This window comes from Polistes canadensis, unplaced genomic scaffold (assembly GCF_001313835.1).
Source record: "Polistes canadensis isolate GaletaPanama2010 unplaced genomic scaffold, ASM131383v1 scaffold_71, whole genome shotgun sequence".
NCBI classification, from domain to species: domain Eukaryota; kingdom Metazoa; phylum Arthropoda; class Insecta; order Hymenoptera; family Vespidae; genus Polistes; species Polistes canadensis.
Genome location: NW_014569618.1, coordinates 469,673 through 492,717, shown reverse-complemented (window position 1 = coordinate 492,717; position 23,045 = coordinate 469,673). Strand labels below are relative to the sequence as shown.

At 29.1% G+C, this 23,045-nt stretch overlaps 1 protein-coding gene across 1 annotated transcript in view; it reads right to left on the bottom strand.

The window, feature by feature from the left end:
- Nucleotides 1–23,045, bottom strand: part of LOC106786303 (myosin-I heavy chain) — a 93,077-nt gene that overhangs the window by 35,411 nt on the left and 34,621 nt on the right. The window contains exon 2 of the mRNA XM_014747525.1: nt 17,232–18,547. Coding sequence (XP_014603011.1) covers nt 17,232–17,631 — 400 coding nt within the window. The 5' untranslated portion in view covers nt 17,632–18,547. The remainder of the gene's footprint in view (nt 1–17,231; nt 18,548–23,045) is intronic.

The following is a 23,045-nucleotide window of genomic DNA, read 5'->3' as shown; positions in this document are numbered from 1 at the left end:
TTAAATATAAATATATATATATTAATATAAGTTTATATTATATTATATTAGACAAAGCTTTGTTAGAACATTGAAACAATTTTTAAATATAAATATATATATATATAAATATTAATATAAGTTTTCTACGCTCGATGATCTCTTGGCATCAGTAACTTGACGTATTATTCCATGGTATCCTCTTTCTTATTTCTTTCGATCAACCAACCAACCAACCAACCAACCAACCAACCAACCAACCAACCAACCGACCGACCGAGCGGGTTTACAGCTTTTCAATATCTAATCGAGCGAACAAATTATTCCAGGCCGCTCGGTCGTGTACCTTGATACTCAAGTGACGCAGAATGATAAATCGTTTTCACCGAACTTTCAATCGTTTCTATGTATACAGAAAATTCATTCGATGGTTTTACAATTAAGACCAATATTTTATTTTTCCACATTTTATACGCAAAATAATCACGTTAAATAAAGTTTCCAAATCAAAAAAAAAAAACATTGCCAATTTTTAAATCGAATATAAAAGCAACACATTTAATCGATAAAATTGTATTCAAACGAACGTAATCTGATTTCATGATACAAGTATATAATGATTACAATTTTACTTACAATTATTCATCAATTTTCTAATATACTATCAATTGTTTATATATCATTAATACAAAAAAAGTATATTTTCTTTATATCTCCTAATAACTTTGAATTATTTTTAATCGTTCGAATCCAAAAAAATAAATATTCGCAAAATTCCTAATAAATTAAATTTTATAAATTCGAAAAATCATCCCCCTATCAAGTAACGTATATCTATTATAATATACCCTCTCTCTCCCTCACAAAGAATAAATAAAAAAAAACAAATAACAAGAAAAAGTTGTCCATAGTATCTACCTACGATGAGTGAGTGTACACCACGTGTGTATTTGGAATTAAAAAAAAATTACAGGAAAAGATATCGTTGTTGGAAATAAGTGAAACTATATGGATTGCTATTAATATTACTATTCAGTGTTAGATTCGTCGAACGTGCCTTTAGGATAAACCACAAAATAAGCTGTCCCTTATCTTCCCATTTTTTCTACGAGTATACTTAAACGTATATACATAGAAATATATGGAAGTGTATGTGTATACCTTTGGTAACAAGGTTCATGGGCGCATCCTTAAGATCCTCCCGTCTGTATACTGGCTTATCTCGACTGTAGAAAAGGAAAAAGAAAAAGAAGAAGAGAGAAGAAGAAGAAGAAGAAGAAGAAGTTACACGTTGGGCTATAGGAGAAAATGAGATTCGCATAAGCGCAGATCGAAGAAGCTGCCTTACAGAGAAATACATGCTTAAAATCGAACACGTATTCCCAAGGACGATTCAAACCTGACGTATTATATTGAAAGACCATTTCATTTCCCTGTTTAATATGCGTCTCTTACGTGCCGAGATTATTTTCTTATCTTCTTGATTTTTTTTTTCTTCTTTTTTTTTTTTCCCCTTTTTTATTATCATCATCATTCGGTACGTCTCGTAATAATATAAAAGAAAAGAACTTTTTTTTATATTGTTCAAGTGAGAGAAGAATTTTCATATATATATTTAAAGATAAGATTTAATGATTGGACGAACGTAAATCGTCGCGTAAATAGTTTGAAATATTTATATACGTAAAAAGGATTTGTGCGTTATGTGTGTGTGTGTGTGTGTATGGGAGATTGTTACGACAGGTATTTAAATATAAAAATGATTTTTTTTTGTCAATAATGACATTAATGATTTTTATGATGAAAATTAAATACGACGTGTGTACGTAATTATAAATGATTTTTATTAATGACATTTTGTGTGTCATTTACAAAAGTTTTTACATTTGAGAATGTTTAATTAAAGAATAATTATGGAAATTTATTGAATGGTAAAAAAGATTTGTGTTTAATTTGATATATATCTATACGTATGAGGATATAAATTGAAATATAAATGATTTTTATTTTAAATATAATTTCGGGAAAATGTAGGAGGGGATGTTTCTTTTTTGTCATATTTAACGCAATCTTTTATCATTCATATTTATTCCAAAATATAATTGATCGCGTAACATTTTCCTAATAGAAAAGAAAAAAAAATTTAAAAGATAAACATTAGAATATTTCTTTTTTTTTATTTGATTATATCGAGACATCATGCATGCACATTATTATTATGAATAAACAAGTGTTACGACTTATTGAAACGTATGTGACTGACGTTTAATTTCAAACGTATAGAAATATTTGTACTCTTTTATCATTTATCTATACACATATACATATACATATATATATATTTAACACATATTATTGATTAACATTTTTTGAGATATTCGGGAAACATTTAACGATGAATAAATCGAACGTAAAACGGGAAATATAAAAGGGTCTCGAAAATCCATTGAAATTCGTAAACATTCGCATTCGTTTATCGCGAATACGGACGTTTATTATTCGTAACGTTGTCTTTATAACGTTCGTTCGTTCGTTCGTTATGACACATAGAATCGGGATCATCGGACGAGAACAAAAGCACGAATATTTCGTACTAACAAAACTTTCAGCGAGTCTTTCGTAAAAAAAAAAAAAGTTCGTAGCAATTTTTAATGAAAAATTTCTGAAGCTACAATTTTTCTTTTTCTTTTTTTTTTTTTTTTCTTTTATGTATAACCGTTTCTACTTTGCTAACGTACGATAGTTATTTGACAAAAGTCGCAATATAGTACTTTAATTATTTACCTTGTACGTCATACTTCAATTTACTGTGTGTGTGTGTGTGTGTGTGGAACAAAAGAATATTAAAAATAATGAAAATTTTCGCAAAAATATTATTAATAACAAAAATAATATATCTACAAATCTATACACATTTTTCTCTATACTTTTATACGATATAATAACATTTAATAATATAGAAACAATAATATATAAATAAATGAAGGAAAAAAGAAATAAAAAATGACATTGGGATAAATTTTTCTCAACTTTTACTGTTAATCTTTCAAAGAATTTTCCTTTTATGTAATACATACAAAGTGTGAAAACGCGAAACACGTCTACGGTTATACAATCCTCAGCTTTTCAGGAAATGGAAAGAGAAGAAGAAGAAGAAGAAGAAGAAGAATAGGACGAAAAGTTACGCTAAGTCGAACGTCGGACAATGCCGAGGATTATCTTTTTAAGTTCGAATGAAAAGGGTAAATTTTTGTACTTCTTCTCAGGTTAACGCGAGAATTCGTATTACTTCCAGTAAAAAAAGAAAGAAAAAAAAAGAAAGAAAAGAAAAGAAAAGAAAAATAATATATCAAAAAGTTTTATTACCGAAAGATAATTTAAATATTTTCCTTTAAAAGATTAATCACAAAAAAAGATTTAACATTTATATAATGACAAAAGAACATATATATATACATGTAAGTTTTGTATTAGTTATATTGTACTCGTAAAAACGAAATCAGAAATTCCTTTTACGCCTAGGAGAGAAGAGCGCGGGGTGGGGTGTGTGTATGGGGGGAGGGTAAAGGGCGAATGGGGGAAAAAGGGTGGATTGGTTGAACGAATCTGAAACAAGAAAGGAAATAAAAATAATCCCTCTCTACGATCGGGATTTCTCTGTGTCAACAAAGAGCAATAAATCTGTCTGGTATTGCTGTTTTATCATTCACGATTTCATATTCCCATATCTCCTGGCGTAAACGTTTATGTATGTCATTAAAATTACTATGGTGTAGGGTGATAGTAAGTTCGAGGAAGAATTATAGTTATAGGAATAGGAAGATTCTTAATAGTTATTTTTAATGGTCCCTATTTGTTAGAATTTTATCAATGACTGTCAAATAATCAAATTTACAGCTTATTATTTAATATAAAAAAATATTTGACTGGATTTTCTTTAATTAATTTTCAAATAATATTAGTTCATATTAACATCAGATTTTTAATAAACAATTATATCTTCCTTTTTAATTATTATTACTATTATTTATAAGAAGAGTGTGCAGAAAAAAGGAAAACATATATAATAAATTAATTATTCAATTAAAAACACTAAAGATTACGGGACAAATTAAATAACACAATACATTTCATTTCGAAATGCCAATAAATTTGAATGACAACGCAATCAAATTTATTTTCTTATTTATTCAATTAAATATTTCACAAAATGTAGTAAAAGTTTAAAGAACACGAACAAAAATTGTAATTAAGTAATTATTTAATATACGAGTTACGTCATTCTCTCTCTCTCTCTCTCTCTTTCTCTCTCTTTCTATTTAATGTTCTAAACAATTACGTAAATGCGGGTAAAGATTTTCCAATTCATTTCTAATTATAGCAAGTTCTTTCACCATAACCATACTATATATATATATAAGCATGTATATCTATAAGCATGGGGCAAAACGAGCGTCATTTTGCAAACGAGACACGAACAGAAAGCTTGGGCTCCCCCCCCCACCCGCCCCTCCCCATTCTTCCCCCTTTACCTCGTCATGTACTTTCAACGTACGAGAAAATCATTAGAGAGAAGCGAGAAAGGGACTTGCCTTCGATGGAAGCTTTTTGCTTTAGTCTTCCTCTTCTTCTTCTTCTTCTTCTTCTTCTACTACTTCTACTTCTACTTCTACTTCTACTTCTTGTATCTATTCTACTCTCTCTTCACCTTTCCTCTCATCTCGCACTTTAATTAAATTCCCAGGGAAGTGCTGGCCCTTCGGCCTTGCACCCTTCCACCACCATCACCACCGCCACGTCCCCCCCCTGCCCCCTGCCCCCCCTTTAGCGGTACCTTTTTTGTAACATCTTCTCGCTATATTCTCGTTTCTCTCTGTTATATTCTCAAGAGCGAGTTTACTCTTCTTCCGTCTCTCATTTCTTAAGTGAGAAACTGCTCGCGTCTTGTAGAGACGATGAAAGAGAGAATTAAAGAGAGAGAGAGAGAGAGAGAGAGAGAGAGAATATGGGGGAAGAGAGAGAAAACAAGAACGAGTATGCACACCGTATCCGCTAATTGACGGATGAATTAATTAACAAGAATGATCGATCGTGACCTACCCGTCTATATCAGTGTGAATTTATTTAAAGAAAACTCTTATGGGTTATGGAACTTCAACGTTAAAGTGAACACCCTCACCACCCCTCCCACCGTGTGTTTAAAGAAACACAAAAAAAATAATTAGGAATTTATTTTCTAACGTGTTACAAATTCGTGATAGTTTGTAGATACGTTTAATCATTATTCATTTTATTTGCGTTAAAGAATGTATATTATTATTTAATTTGTGTGGGTTCAAAAGATTCGTTGTATTTTTTCCTCGTTTAATTGATCTCGGAATTGGAATCTTTTTGATCATTTAAATTGATATTATTTTGAGATATTTATTGTTTAATCGTGGTAGATCTATAATTAGACAATTTGAAAATAATAGATTAGGTAAACTGTTGGAAATAGTATAAAAGAATATAAATAAATTGTTGTATTACGTATAATTACCCAAGAAAATATCAGATGATAATTATATAAATTAATAAGAAATTATTATTATTATTTTTTCACATACTTATCATACATTAAAGCATATTATTTGATAACTTATCTTTATTTAATTAATTATCTCTAAACACCATTATTTCGAATAATGTTCATTTAATTGTATCTTATATTTATCCCCATATGTATTTAACTGGTGAAACATTTTTTTGTTTTTCTTTTTTCTAAACTCCTAATAGCGTACTTTCGTTATTGCGATTACGGTAGATAGGGTAAATTTATTTGGTTTTTTTTTTGTTTTTATGGTAGTAAAAAAAAAAAAAGGAAAAAGGTAGTTCGATACACTAGTGATCGTAGTAATCGGAGCACGTCGTGATCGTACCCTATAAGTGGTGATCCGGTTTCAAGTCCTTCGACTACGCTCACAGCTTTCGTAATTCTTTTCAATTGAGTGCGAGTTTCTTCGCGTTTATATTTACCTCACATAACGATTATATCCACTGGTTAACTTATCTAATAAGAAATTAGATAAATGCGATAAGGAAGTACATATATTTATATCTTTCTTGTAATCTACAATGATTTACTAGACTTAATATTATTTTTATGATACTCGTCATAACTATTACAAATAAACATTAAATCAAATTCAACTAAACACTTATAATAATAATCAAAACGTTTGTATAATAATTATGTTAAAAAAATATCGATTTATAATCGAGAAAACAATTCAATTGATTTATTTTTCAATTACGATTTTATCGAAATAGGAAACAAAAGGGGTTATTTCAATTCCTAGTGAATTCAGATCAATGATTCTCGTCATAACTATTACAAACAAACATTAAATCAAATTCAATTAAACATTTATAATAATAATCAAAACGTTTGTATAATAATTATGTTAAAAAATATCGATTTACAAATCGATATTTTTCAATTACGATTTTATCGAAATAGGAAACAAAAGGGGTTATTTCAATTCCTAATAAATTCAGATCAATGAWTCTCGTCATAACTATTACAAACAAACATTAAATCAAATTCAATTAAACATTTATAATAATAATCAAAACGTTTGTATAATAATTATATTAGAAAATCAATTTAATTGGGAAAACAATYCAATTGATTTTTTTTCAATTACGATTTTATCGAAATAGGAAACAAAAGGGGTTATTTCAATTCCTAGTGAATTCAGATCAATGATTCTCGTCATAACTATTACAAACAAACATTAAATCAAATTCAATTAAACACTTATAATAATAATCAAAACGTTTGTATAATAATTATATTAGAAAATCAATTTAATTGGGAAAACAATCCAATTGATTTTTTTTCAATTACGATTTTATCGAAATAGGAAACAAAAGGAGGGATTATTTCAATTCCTAATGAATTCACTGAAACATTTGTAGAAACGGTTTGTGAATCATTCTCGAATGGCATTTACATATGTACTTGTATGTATTTAAAGCCAAGAATTATTATCCAAGTAAAAGGAGGGGGAATAATAAATAAGGTGGTCGATAATTCAGCAAACCGGGTATATAATTATCAGTACTGCGTAATTGTTAATTATTGCGCCATTGTTAGTGGTGAGTAATTAATGCGGTGCCAAAGTTCCTTCGTAGTTGTCTCACGCGATCGTACGATTGATTAGAAGCCCTTTTACTTTACGGAAGAATCATGCTTGGGGAAGAAGGTATACGTGACTATGTGTTGTTGTTGTTGTTGGTAAGAAAGAGAGATAGATATAGAGAAACAAGAGAAAAGAAAAAGATGAAAGAGGTTTCTCAACTAGTAGAAGAAGGGTCAATTTACCGACGATCGAATATCCCGATCGCGGTGCGAAAGAGTCCTCTCAAAGTACTACTTCTTCCTTTTATCTAAGTACAACGATTAAACGAGCTACTTAACTCAATATAAGTGAGTTCTTACACTGTATTATTTTTTTTATTTTCTATGAATCATTATATATTTTTATATTGTATTTTTAGTATCATTAAAGTTCGTATTATAAATGTGTCGCAATGATTTCATTAATGTATGGGTATATGGGAAAATGGTTACATGGTTACATAGTTCTTACTTGTATTTGATGTTAGTAATTCTTTTTTTTTTTTTTGAATACTTCTAATCATTAGAGTATCATTATTTTTTTTATTGAAAATCTCTTGAATATTAATTTATTACTTTTAGATACAGTCATAAAATCGTTTAAATTGCTGTTAGTTATTTTGTAATAAAAGGTAATATTACTTGGGACGTAAGATTTGATCATTTATATCCTAGATTCGATCCTAGATAGAAAAAATAATGGTATGGTAAGTCATAAAAGGTAGAACTGTAAATGGTCGTATGGTATTTTCGGCGTTGACGATAAAAACGTGTTTTTTTTTGTCTCTAAACAACGAATGAAATGTGTATTCAATTGATGGTCATTAAATTGTTCTTAATGGAATTTCTAATTTCAGATAGAGAAAGAGAGAGAGAGAGAGAGAGAGTAATCAGTTACTTTATATCATTTCTATAAAATTATATTATATTGTATTGTATATAATATTAAAATTCAATAAAATAATTGTTTATTTCTACTTTGTACATTTTGTGTAAACAGTCAATTTTTATTTCTAATGAATATTTCATCGCGGTTAATCTTTCCGTACAATTTATATGTGAATTATTTTATAATAATAATATAATATAATATATGACAAAATATTAATATAAAATTTTATATAATTTAACTTGTAAAAGTATTAAATAAAATCATTTAAGAAATCCTTTGAAATTTGTAACACAGATAGGATAAATTAATACTGAACTATTTCATATATCTCTCCGCAATACGTTTTAACATTTCAGGAAAATTAAATCTTTATAGCTCGACAAATTTGATTCAAATTATTATATTTTTACGTTATTTTTTTTTTAATTTTGTTTCTTTTTCTTTTTTCCATATCGAATATGAATTTAATACGCGTACGAAAAGAAAAACGAAAAGAATAGGATAAAAATAATATATATATATATAAAATAATAGAAAATAAAATAAAATAAAATAAAATAAAAATAAATAAATTGAGATCGCGCCGGATATTTCGTTGAAAAATCACCATCGATTAAAATATTTACATTGTATTATTTATTTATATATTTATTCGAATAACAAGATACGAAAAAAAAAAAAAATACTGATAGAATCGAAAAACGTATTCAACATTTAATACGGATTTCTTTTTAAATGTTTATTCGATTATCCGTCTAACTAAATATAACAACAACAACAACAACAACAACAACAACAACAATACAATTTACCAATACCGAACGAGAAATAATAATCTGGGGAAAAAGTTAAGCGCAGCAAAAATATTTTTTATTCTCATCTACGAAATAACCTTTTTTACTATTCTTGAATTTGTTTGTCCTACAATTATAATATAACAATAACAATAATATAATGATAATAAAAAAAAAAAAACACAAAGTTAAGAAAAGAAAAGAAGAATTCTTCTACTACTACTGTTAAATAATAAAAAAATAACACAAACGACGAAGGGGGGTTATGGGTAAAAAAAAAATTAAAGAAAGAAAGAAAGAAAGAAATAAAGAAAGATGAAGGAAGGATGCATGGGAAAAGGTGTGAGAAAGATGGCGCATGAGCGACGTGATTTATGGGGGCAACACCTATCTCTCACTCACTCACTCACTTACTCATTCAGTCATTCTCTATCTCTCTCATTCTTTCTCAACGTTTTGTTTGCTTTTGCATCGACGTTCTGTTGCGTTGGCAGCCAGTTCCGCCCTTTTTTGCAACCCCTTCCGACAGATCCCCTTCCACGCCTTCCCATTAGTAATGCCTCGGTCATTACGAGCTCTCTTCGTCGATTTCCCGTCGCTAATAAATTCCGATAAAACTTTGCTAACGCCCAACCTCCTCCCCCAACACTCTGCCACCCCTTCCCCCTTCAACCCCGCTCACCAAACTCTGACACATCCTTCGATCGTCCTACAAGATTTCTCTTTCTTTTTTATTCTATCCTTTTTTTTTCTCTTTCTCTTTTTCTTTACCTTTTTCTTCCCACCCCATCAGTTCCATTTTTTTGTCCACCGTGTTATTCAATGTAAGAATATAATATTAAAATTTATTGTATTATTAAAATTTGAAGAACAGATTATAATTGTTATTAAAAAATTGTACTATTATTTATTTGAAGATAAATGGAAGAGAAAGTAATAATGATAATAATAATAATAAAAAGTTTTAATTCGATCGAAATTGAATAATAGTTTTTAGATTATATTTGCGATCAAAAATGAAGACCATATTAGAGAATCATTTTTTATAGATCTTTACGATTATACAATGCAAATGAATTATTGTTTGATTCGATTGATTATATTAGAAAAAAAAATAAATTAGAAGGGTCATTTATATTCTTGACGCATTTGAAAATAGTGTAAAATAGATTTTTGCAAATTTGTACCTTTAATCTAAAACATTTCTCTCCTGGCATATTCGAACAAAATTAAATTCAAATGCATAAGAAATATAATAAAATAATAATTATAATATTACAGTATACAAAACAGTAATAGTAGTAGTAATCTTGGTAACATGTGTATTAAATTAAGTGAAACGTAACAGCTGTATTCCTAAATATTGCAATGATGTAAATCAAATGAAAAATTTGAACAAAAATACATACGCACACAGATACAGGACCACTCACTCTCCCTCTCCCCCCCTCTCTCTCTCTCTCTATCTATCTATCTATCTCTCTATCCGTCTCTCTTTGTCTCTCTCTTTTTCTCCTTTCGTAACTACGTAGTTAGAGTGTTGTTATTTATCATGGAAATTTATGGATACATTTATTATGGAAATTGATATCGTGGTTAAATGGCGAACGAGCAGTGAAAACGTGGATCGTCGGTTTGGTGGTCCGTTCTCTAGCATCGATACTACGTCGAGAAATAAAATCAATTTTCACATACGCCCAAAATCCGATACGGCTTTACCCCATTGACCTACTAGTATAAACCAGCTGCTACGATAAAATAGAGAAATGACTGGATTGCAAGTTACCAACTGGGAGAATTCAAATTCCTACAAATCAAAAAGCTAAAAGCTACCGGTGCTATTATTATTTTATGATACACGTAAGATCTATGTCTTTTGAATGGAATCAAAATTCGAGAGGATTGAAAAAAAAAAACAAGGTTTTGAAAGATTATTATTTGGATCGATATAAGTGGATTAATTATTTTTTTAACTACCGTATGAGTAAAAGCTAGATAATAAATCTATTCCAAAGATATGTTAATTTATGTTTTTTTTTTCGAATATTAGGGGTTAATCAAGAAACAAATATTTTGTTAACTATTTGAGATAATACAAATTGTTAAATAATTATAAGATATATAAAAAAGAAAATAATCGAAAATAATAGTAATAATAATACAAGTAATATATAAGTATATATATATTATATTATTTTTATATCATTTAATAATTTAATTAAATTTTTCTCTTTTTTTTGTCTTCATTTTTTACCATTTAAAAAATATTCTAGCGATCGTAACAAATGATAATATCAAACGATAATGAATAACGATTAAATCATTTTAAAAATGAACCTAATGTACAATAATATATTGCAATCAAAAAATCTATGTACAAGATATTATAAATGTAAAAAATAAAACTCTTAAATGTATTATGGAAAACGATGAAAATTTAAAGGGAGAATAGGAGGAGGGGAGGGGATGAAATCAATCATGTTACTCATACAATGATCGTCTCTCTCTCTCTTTCTATAGTAAACGCGTAAACTTACGTTTAGGCTGGCATCGTGTCAGCCGCGAATCCGCGTAATTAGCGGTGACTCGACGATAATGAAGCTTCCATTATGGGTCTGGTCCTCGGTTAATTAGGTCTCCCGTTGATTTATTACGATCAGGAGATAACCGTGCTCTCGCGTTACTGATTCGCTTGAATGGTACCTAACTCTACGCTTTACCATTACGAGATAGATAGAGACAGAAAATAGGCGGCTTCCGTAAGCGAACAAAACCTAAATTCTAGTTTGAATATTCTGATCTTGATAAATTGTGAAACCTCCCTGTCCCCCTCCCCTCCCCACCAAACGATTGATCCTCACATAAATACGATTTCGTTTTTATTATTTATTATTGTTAATTATTTCATATTTCTATATGTATATACAAAATACACACACACACGTAAAATTGATCAATGCATGCTGGTTCATTCATTCGAAATAATTTTTCTTTTTTTTTTTTCGTGAATATATATAAAAATAAATTAATTTAATTAAGAAAGTTAATAGCATATAGAAAAATAAAACACCATTACTCGTCGAGATAATAAAAGATAAAAAATAAATGTAAAGAAATAAGGAGAAGAAGAAGAAGAAGAAGAAGAAGAAGAAGAAAAAAGATAAATTCAATGAGCTCTTAATGATAGTCGAGGCTTTAGAAGCAGAAAACGAGAGGGAATACTCTAACCGTAAAATAAACTTTTCTTAATACTGACTTTCTGAAAAGTAGGCAAAAGAATGGAGGAATCCTCAGAGTACTTTTTAAAAAGAAAGTTTTCGAGTAAAACAACAAATCTTCTTTGAATTAACGCCAATGTTCTTTCATAATGTCAGCGCGCATTCGTCTTACATAGTTTGACTTTTTTTTTTTCTGTACATTTCTCTCTCGTCGCGTCTTGAATTGGTGTGTATATTTTTGAATAAAAAATCATTCAAATAAATATTATTAATTGTTAATATAATATAACACATGTATGTGTGTAAATATAAAAAATAAAGTATTTGATTACGTGTGATAAGATAAGGTGTTTAGAAATAAATTGTATTGTAATATGTTAAGTWTCATTGAAATGTATGACTCTGTAAAAAAGATAATATGTATTGACACGTGAACTGTAAATGATCAAGTTGCTGATGAAGTCCCCAGTAAGGGACGAAACGTACAATTAGTTCAAAATAAATTGTTCATAAGATTTAATAACCGTCTATAATTCCCTTTGAGACTTATATTAATAATATATTTCTGGACAAGAATATTGATAATATTAAAATAAGAAATAAATTTGAAGAATTTAACATAAAGACACATACACACACACATATATCAGTAGTATAATAAATGTATAAACGTTAAATTATTTCTAACCATTTTTTTTATTTTGCGAAATATTAAAAATAATAATAATGACGGATAAAAATCTAGTAGATCATCTAAGTACGTTCATTGTTCGATTCTCAGTGAATAATACTGAAGGGTTTAGTCGACCTTTTCTTACCAAGATAGATAGAAGCGATACTATAATATCCGGTACGTGAACGCTATACCTTTTCTCCGATGCTTTAAATCTCTCTCTCTTTCTCTCTCTCTTATTTTTCGCTGTCTCTCGTTCGCGATTCATAGATGCCGACTACACGTGGTAGAGACGCGATTAGCCTCCCGTCGGTTCTCGTTCTGCCCTTTCGACCTAAACCATCGTACTTGTTGCTCGATGATTAAGGACCTTCGAAATTCACGACTACTAAATCAGTCTAAAGTGCAAATTGTTATTTTCTAATGATATCAATTTTTACTTTATTAAGATCGATGCTTATAATCCTTACACTCATATATATATATATATATACATTATTTTGTTTTTTTTTTATTATTTATTATTTATTTTTTATTTTTTATTTTTTTTACGTTAAAAGAATGTATATATTTTATATATATAAATATAATTATCTATATTATTAATTGTATATTATATAAATATATTTTAACACGTTCAGTGTGTGTGGCATGCAAATTTTTTCTTTTTAGATATTATGTTGAACAATTATTTAGAACAAATAAGTTCCAATGTGTAATCATGTGTAATTCATTTATTTTATTAATGTAAAAAAATATAAAGAAAGTTTTGTTAATGCAAGTTACCGGTTAGCACCATTGCATTCGACATATACAAAAAAAAAACATACGAATGTTTTAAAAATATCTAATTATTAACACGATATATTAATTTACATTTTAATATTAGATAAGATAAAAGTACTTTGCTATTTTAAAACATGATCCATATATATACCAAAACACTTTCAACTTTCGATCTTAAATTTTGTACATTTACAATTTACTTTGATTTATTATTATCGAAGTAATTTTTGAATATTTAAATTATCATCACGTGGGGCATCTCTATTAATTTTATCGGCATAAATATCGACGGTAAAAGAATTTCTTTTTTTTTTTTCTTTTTCAAACCTATTAGATTCGCATAAAAAGGATTATTAACATACCAACAGATTTTAACGAGATATAAAATTTGAATAAGAAATAATAATAAGGAAAATGTAAAATGAGAAAAAAAGGAAGAAGAAGAAGTAAAAGATAAAAAGATATTTAAAACATTGGGAATATTAAAAGAGAAATAACCGACTAAACGGGTTTCAAAAAGCAAGTATGCTCGTTTACAACTACACAACATTTTCCCGGAAGGGTGGGTCGTCAGTTCGATGAGAAAAACGATAAAAGTTTCCTGATAATTTCCCCTTTTTTTTTGGTTTTAACGTAGAAATCTTTTAAATGATCACGCGATGTTACCAATCCACCTATGAGTTTACATATACATACATACATACACGCATTACGTATATGCATACACATATATACGTTTATATACAAATATGATTATACAGAGTGAGTAAGATAACACCGACCACATGAATAATTTTGTGTAATTATAGTGATAAGAGAAAATGTTTCAAATAAAAGTTATTTGTTGTCGAGAGTTGAGTTATTTCATGGGAAACATTTTTCATCTTTTTTCCAGTTGGAAACATTTTTTAAATAAAACTACACATTTTTTTTGAATTTCTACAATTGCAACTACATTTTTAAGACAATTGCAATAATCATCTACGATACATTAAAGATAACTTATTTATTAAAGATATTTATACTATATTATTGAAGATCATTATGTTTAAATCGTTAATGGAATTAAAACGATCGAAAAATTGTGTGATATTTCGTGATGTTCCTATAAAGAAATCTTTAACAATTTTGAAAATCACTGCTTGTACATTATTTTAAACAAAAATTTGTATTTTTTGATTGTATTTCTTTACATTTTAAATCTTTTCACCATTGCTTACGTGTTTTTCATCTGCACAACAAAAATGTCTAATTTTACGAAACATAACTCCGTTCTCTATGCAAACGAATAACTTTTAACACACGTGAAATTATATTTTATCTTTCCTATAATATCATTAAAGTAACTTCAATAAATTATTATTGTTGAAATAATTGTACTTCGAGATAAATAATTATTGTTGAAGTTATTTCGTATGATTGATCTAAAACTACTGACTCACCTAGTATATCATAGATATGTATATAAACCAATAACATTTTCAAAAGTTAGCGTGCACGCGTCGTCCTGCGTGCTAGACAATATTACCATGAATGCACTGGTATTGCTGGTCTCTTGCTGATACGAGCAACTAGTTCCTCGCAACGTTAACTCGACTACTCTTGATGATGATATAGTTGTAGCGTGCACTTGCTCTTAAACTGCTGCGTCGAAATACACCGTGTAATATTTCGATGTTTCGAGTTGTATGACTCGTAACTCGTAATAAAAGAGTTAGAGTGATTGAAAGAATGAGAGAGAAAGAGATAAACAATGGTAGATCACAAATTTAATATAACTAGATATAGGATCAATCTCTTGTCAATCTTAATTAATTGTAAGAACAAAAATCAAGTAATATATTATGTTAAGGTACAATAATTATTTGGTTATATGTTTAACCCTTTGCACTGTGAATTATATTTAATTTTTTATTATAATTGTTTTTTTTTTCTTTACCAACCGTACATCTAACATTTTATAAATGTTTCATTTGAAATTTACATTAAATATTAGAGTGATTGAGAGAGAGAGAAAGAGAAAGAGATAAACAATCGTAGATCACAAATTTAATATAACTAGATATAGGATTAATCTCTTGTCAATCTTAATTAATTGTAAGAACAAAAATTATATTATGTTAAGGTACAATAATTATTTGGTTATACGTTTAACCCTTTGCACTTTGAATTATATTTAATTTTTTATTATAATTGTTTCTTTTTTTCCTTACCAACCGTACATCTAACATTTTGTAAATGTTTCATTTGTAATTTACATTAAATAAAAATAATATAGTAATTTTTGTGAATGAGTAAAGGGAAAGAAACTAAATTCGATTAAATAACCGTTTTATTTGTACTATTGTATTTAGTAATTTACAATGATATTTATTTATTTTTTTTTCAATAAAAATTGACATACATAGAAGTGCATATAGGATTAATTTTAAGATAATTAATAATCATTTTCGAAATGAACTATGTTAATGGGACCAATTGTCAAATATTTCGATGAATAATAAATCAAAGCAGTATTATATTAATCGTGTTGATGATTACGTTGATGTATGATCGTTAATGATAAGTAAGCAAGCAAGATACAATTGAGAAATGAAGTAAGAAACTAAAACGATACAAAAAAAAAAACTGTTGCAACGTTATCGTGAGAGTATCGGATGACTATATTTGTATGATTAAACAAGTTTGAAAAAAAGAAAAAAAAAAAACGAAAAAAACAAAAACAAAAACATAAAATATAAACAAAATTGTACAGAATGGAAAATGTTTGTCCTGGAAATAAACATGGGGTGCTCGTAAATGGAGGTAATCGTCGCGACAAAGGTAAACGGCATTGCAATTAACGTGCACGCGCCGGACAAAATGAAGCTTTACATTTATAGTTTATCCAAGCACGGGAAATATTCTCTCGCTTAATGCTGGAGCATTTAAATCAATTATAACGATTCGTGCCGGTGTTACTTGGACGATGTGCTCGCCCGTTAAATATAGAAACTGAATTCTCGTGAAAAATATATCCTCATCGATTAATCATATAATTAATTATTCATTCAAATCGCGTGATACACTTAGAATAAATTATTTTTATATTGAGAGAATATATTATTTTGAGAATATCCAAAAAAAAAATAAATGAACGGCAAAGATATCTTTTGATTAAAATAAAGAAATAGTTGTTAAATATATACTACAGAGAGATGAAGAATAATATTTCATTATTATTTATATTTTATACTTATAGCGACCGGATTTGAATGATTTTTTTTTATTAAATTAAAGTACACTCTTTTGTCTACGCGTAGAATACCATATCGAGTTATAAATTTAGCACGTAGAGTTCAGGAAATGTCAGATAATGCAATGCTGTAAATTGTGCATCTTTGCAATTTCTTTGAAAAGTTTTTGTAAATATTTTTTAAACTAAAAGTAAATAGATATTATTGAAACTTATATTAAATTAAAGTGCACTCTTTTATCTACGCGAAGAATACCATATCGAGTCATAAATTTAGCATGCAAAATTTAAAAAATGTCAGAGAATGCAATGCTGTACATCATTGAAATTTCTAGAGTTATTTTAGACACTTCGTATACAAACATCCATATGTTGGAGGATTTTCTGAATAGCCGATCTATTATATTATAATTCTAAGAATAATTCTAACAAGTCTATAATAGAAAAATAGAAAAAAAAAGAAAAAAGAAAAAACGAATATATGCAACTTACCGGAAGACAATTTTGATTTTTGTAGAAGCCAACTCTGCAGTGCCAATTTTTCTCGATGTTTGCAGAAAAATTCTGGCTTGATGCCGTTCCTCTTCAAAAAATCGTCGCATTTTTGTAAAACAGCTAATGCTTTAGCAGCTTCGTATTCGTTGATATCATCGAAAAGATCCTCAGTAGTATTATTGCTTATCGAATTAAAGGAGGAACGTTCCTCGTATGTTTCATCCGGTAAGAGCATGCCCATACCAGGTTCAAAATTGGCGGGCCAATCGCGACTTCCGGCTCGCGGCAAGCCTCCAAAACACATATTATTTGTTCTCGCAGGATTTGCGAGCACGTTTAAATCCTTATCACCCTTTCTTTCTTTCTCGAGACTATAGGAACGCGCTCGTATACCCATTCGCTTATTAATACGTTTCTATTGCGAAAAATGAGTCCGACATTTTGAAATGAAACGAATTACTTTTCTTTTCAATGACCATTCGAAATTTGTCTAATAAAACAAACAAACAAACAACGAGATGAAAAGGTAACAATACACAATCCAATTGAAGTATCGCGTATGATGTGATGTTGCAATTCTGTCCCAATCCTAAAGTTCTATTCTCTTTTTAATTCATTTGTTCGTTGTTTTTGTTTGGATCTAGGTGAACCGTTAATTGAACCAAGCCTTGGGAGTTATTTCTAACATCTTCTTTCTCTTTCTTCTCTTACGTTCTTCCTCCTTCTTCTTCTTCTTCTTCTTCTTCTTCTTCTTCCTTTTCTTATTCTTTTCCATCCAGCAAATTCGAAAACAGAGACTCTTCTTCAGTTTCCGCGGAAACGATAGGTAAGGTCTTCTTGAATTTCAAAAGCGTCCTACGTGACTACGTGTCAAGAATTCCTCTATACTTTTACGGTTCTTCTTCTTCTTCTTCTTCTTCTTCTTCTTCTGCTTCTTCCTTTTTTTTCTTTTTCTTACTTTCTTTTTTTTATTCAACCGCGGAATCGTAAATCGATCTAGTTTTCTTCAGAGTTCCAATAGCGATCCTCTCGATCCACATCTTCGCCGATTGATCCAAGAAAAGCGAGATGATCCTATTCCTTTTTCTTTCTAACAGGATTCGATAACCAAAGAATTCTTTCTTCTTCTTCTTCTTCTTCTTTTTTCTCTTGTTTTGTTTGTTTTTGGCTTTACTATACCGTTACTTATCAAATTCTCATCGCGAAATATTTCACCGAGGTAAAACCAACATTCATCTTTCTTCTAGATCATCGTTTACTTCGAATTATTTCACACGTTGATAAGGCAGATGATTCCTTCCTATCTCCAATTTCTGTAAATCAAAATTTCAGTATATTTTAATTTCTGTGTGTTCTAAAAAATAAATTTATATATATATATATAAAGTTTAAAATTAAATTATTAAATATTTATTATTATAGGAAAATATCTGATATATTAATTAAATCAACACGATGTATTATTACGATAATATGTAAATTTCATTTTGATCGAGATGATTTCCGTAATATTTACATTTATTTATAATCAAAACGGAAGGTCATTGACGTGATGTTCAATTTATTATATGCTTACATTTTAAAAAATGATCCTTTTTATGTTTTAATCATTTTGATTAACTTCCGATACACGCGTATGAATATTAACAAACATCAATTTAAAACTCGACTCACAAGTGAGACAGAATCCTCTCTATTGTTTTTTTTTATTTTTATTTAATCTTATTTTACTTTATAGCCAATTAAATAATCGGAAAAATACACTTTAATCGATTATACGCGACAATTATCCCCGTACTTTTTATCCAACAAAAAAAAGAAGAAAAAGAAAACAAAAACACGTCACATCAGCCAATAATCGCAAAAAAAAAAGAAAAAAAAAAAAAGAAAAACAGCACTCGTTTTCATGGGAAGTAAAAAAATTTTAAAATGCTTCTGGCGACCAGTGTTGCGAAGTTTATAGCGTACGCGGGATTATCGAGGATTATGGGGATTTTGTAGGACTATTTAACGACATGACCATTTCCATTTTCGAGTGCGGGTTCCAACAATGACACAATAACCGGCACCACAATCACCGTTACTAGCAATACCTTCGGTACTACTCTACATTTTCACTTGACAATGGGAATACGAAACGCCGGTAGATCGGCGGAAACGATTTATCGACTGACAAATCGTGAAATTACGTTCACCCTACCATAACCACCACCATAACCACCACCACCATCCGTGGGACGCGAGATTATCTTGGGGAAAATTATTAGACGAGCCCTTTCATCGTTCCCTTCCCCTTACCCACTCCTCCTACTTTATCATGTTTATCTAATTATCGTGTATCTATAGATTGTTTGACGCGTTACCACAATTGTTACGGAGTATATGTTTTTGATACCTATCGTTTGTTTCTTTTCGTTGGGAAACATAAAAATCATGATTAGAGAATCGTTAGAACAATTTTCTCTTCTTTATCGTAATAACAAATAAAAGAAATTATTAAATGAATTTGTATATCGATAATGATCTGATGATTTAACAGACAACATCATCATCGTCTTGTTTCGTTAGATATTAGACAAATATGATAAAATAACATAATGTACAAGTAGAGAATATATCAACCGTGTAAAACATCGTGTTACATATATTGTTTAGAAAAAAAAAATAATCCCGCAGGTGGTGGTGGTGGCTGTGGAAAGGGGAGGAGGGGGGATAGTGCCCAGCAGGAGGATACCAGTTTACAATGTACTTAAATCGCATAGAATGTTGTTATACACGAGTAGCACTTTCATGTTACTAGATAACCACAATTTCTTAAAAACCACACTCGGTAGTTTTCTTTATTCTTGTCTTCGCTTTTATCAATCTTTCTTCCTTGATATCAAATGATTAGGATCCAAAGAACGTTGTTGGATATGCTCGATCGAACGAGATTTTTCAATTTACGCAGGCGTGGAAAGAACTACGACCGTTTACGTCAATACCCAATCGATAGATCTATAGATCTGTAGATCGATTCTACTTGAGTTTCCGGGTTGTTGAGAAAGATATAGAAAGATCTGAGTTAACTTGATCGATATACCATTATCGATAAAATAGATCTTATATTGGAAAATACATTCTCTCGTGAAAATTATTATTCTCAACGTGCGACACAGAACCAACCAACCAACCAACCAAACCACACCGAGATAAATGATTTTTCATTTGATTTCATCTTGGTTGAGAATTTTAGCTCGGGGCTAGTTGTTGATCGAGAACACCAAGAATGATCTATCGATCCTATCGAGATCAACGTTTTTATTCTCTTGCTATACGGACAAGCGGTATTTAAACGTTATGTTCGATCCTTAAGTATACTGTTGATCATATAAATATTCCTATTGGTCGATAAATAATTTTTCAAATGAAATGATTCTTTTACTTTTCTCTTTTCATCATTTATTGTTAATCCGAATAAATTTGTATCTAAACGTTGGAAAAAAGTATTAAATAAAATATAAACTAGTATGATATTAAGTGTTGTTTTATAATATAATTATACTATAATATTGAATTTGTGACAATGAGGAATAGTTAGGAATCATTAATTAAAAAATTTATTATTTATATTAAATACACACGATATACACATAGTTTCTAAGATATTTTATTAGTCAATGCTATATTATTTTAATTGAAAAGAAAATAAGGAAAACAAATCATTAAATAACTTCAATTGAAGGACATTATTCTTTAACGATCATAAATTATTCCTAACACAATTTCTATTACAATATTAAATTAATATAAATTGACAAATGATAATAAATAAAATGAATATTTAACATCATAACGAATATATATATATGAATAGTGAATACACATACGACACATAGGAATTGAAAATCAATAATAAGATGAATAAGTTCTTCTTAAGTATAGAAATGAATAGAATGGAAGAAGTTCATGCACATAAATAAGCCATAACGATGTACGTGTCATATGATGGATAAGCAATCAAAGGACCATGGTAACGTTCGAAATTGGTCTCACTGATCGACGATGGGACGATTTCGAATACGAGTTACCAACGATAGAACGGAATAATCGTCGAATATCGACGTACACGCGTGTGCGTGAAAATCTATGCGCATGTGCGTCCCTGAGAACATGTATCTGTATATGTGTGTGCATGCATGTGTACGCTCGTGTACGTATACAGACAGATTTGCGTGTGTTGAGAACATGCATGCTACTTTATATATGTGTGATATACGTGTATATGGTAAATCGTACACCTTCATTCTCCTGATCTATTCATCTCTCGATTATGCCACTCTATTGCGCACGCGAGCGCATCACTTTTATCGATTTGCACGTTACCATGAGAGGTATGCTAACTTGAGGATGGATTTTCAGGTATTAACTGTTTTCAATCGTTACGAATTTAAATGATTTCATTATATTGAAAGTATATATTATTAATTTAATAGATCGTAGTTTTTGTTTATTTTATTCAGAGTGTTGTATCTACGAATTTTTCGTTATTTTCTAATATTTCTGATCGATATTTTCTTGGCTTGTTAGATGAAAGATCTTTAATTAAATTAATTAATCATTCATTTGTAATTTTGTTCTTTCTTTTTGACAACGAAAATTGTATCTAATTTATATATAAAATACTTTTAATTGTTACTTACTTATTGATCACGCAAATACACACACACACACACCACATAATTCATCAATTCTCAGTCGAGAATAATTATAAGTAATTTTTATTGACGTGTGACAAATTTTTTGTGTGACACGAATTTTTACAAATAATATTACAAAGATAAGTGTGAACGGATATTAATTGTTATACAATGTGTAACAATATTATTATTAATTAAAAGAGAAGAGAAAATCTTACTACTTTTTTTATAATTTACATAAGAATATTTGTAGATTCGCAAAATATTACAATAACTTATGAGAAATTCTTCCGAAAAAAATTGATAATTGGTTACGATGGTACGTTTATCAGTGTTAAGGGAAAATTAGATTCCCTCTCACTCTCTCTCTCTCTTTCTCTCTTTCTTTCCTTTTCAATGTTCAAATGGAGTTAAGGGAAAGCCCTTTAGGATGATAGATGTCTTCCGTATCGATTACTATTCGCGATGGCTTGGCGAATTACGTAAGGAGAAATATAACGAGGTTGTGAGTGCAAAGAGGGAAACACGGGCACGTCACGGTGCCGCCCTTCCTACTGCCCTTCCTACTGAGCAGTCCCTTCTTGCTCTGGCCTGCTGTTCGTTGGTCGACCAGCCGCCGACTTGAAATTTATCGCACGCTAATGCGCGTTAAATTCCGTCCCTTATACGTAAACTCTGACTTAATATTACTACTAAATGCTTAACGAATTACAATTACTTCCAAATTATTTGTTTCCTTTGTTTTTTTTTGTTAACACAATAGATATGTTCTCCAAAAAAGAATAAAAGTGTAAAAAGAATATATTGCTTTTAACTCAAATTAAATGATCGATAAAGGGAATAATTTATATCTTAGAATTCGGTTAATGTCAATCGACAAATGAACAAATAATAATAATTCAATCAAATTTATAATATACTATTTAAATATTAAATTATATTTCTATGCAATGTATCTAATATAAATTTATTATTACCAAATATAATTCTACGTTCACCTATATAAAATTTACATACATATATATATATAATATGATATATAATAATATGATAAAATATAAACTGTCTCTAATTTATTTAATTTGAATTTAAATTTAAAGTTAAAATGCTTTAATAAATTGATTAGACGATA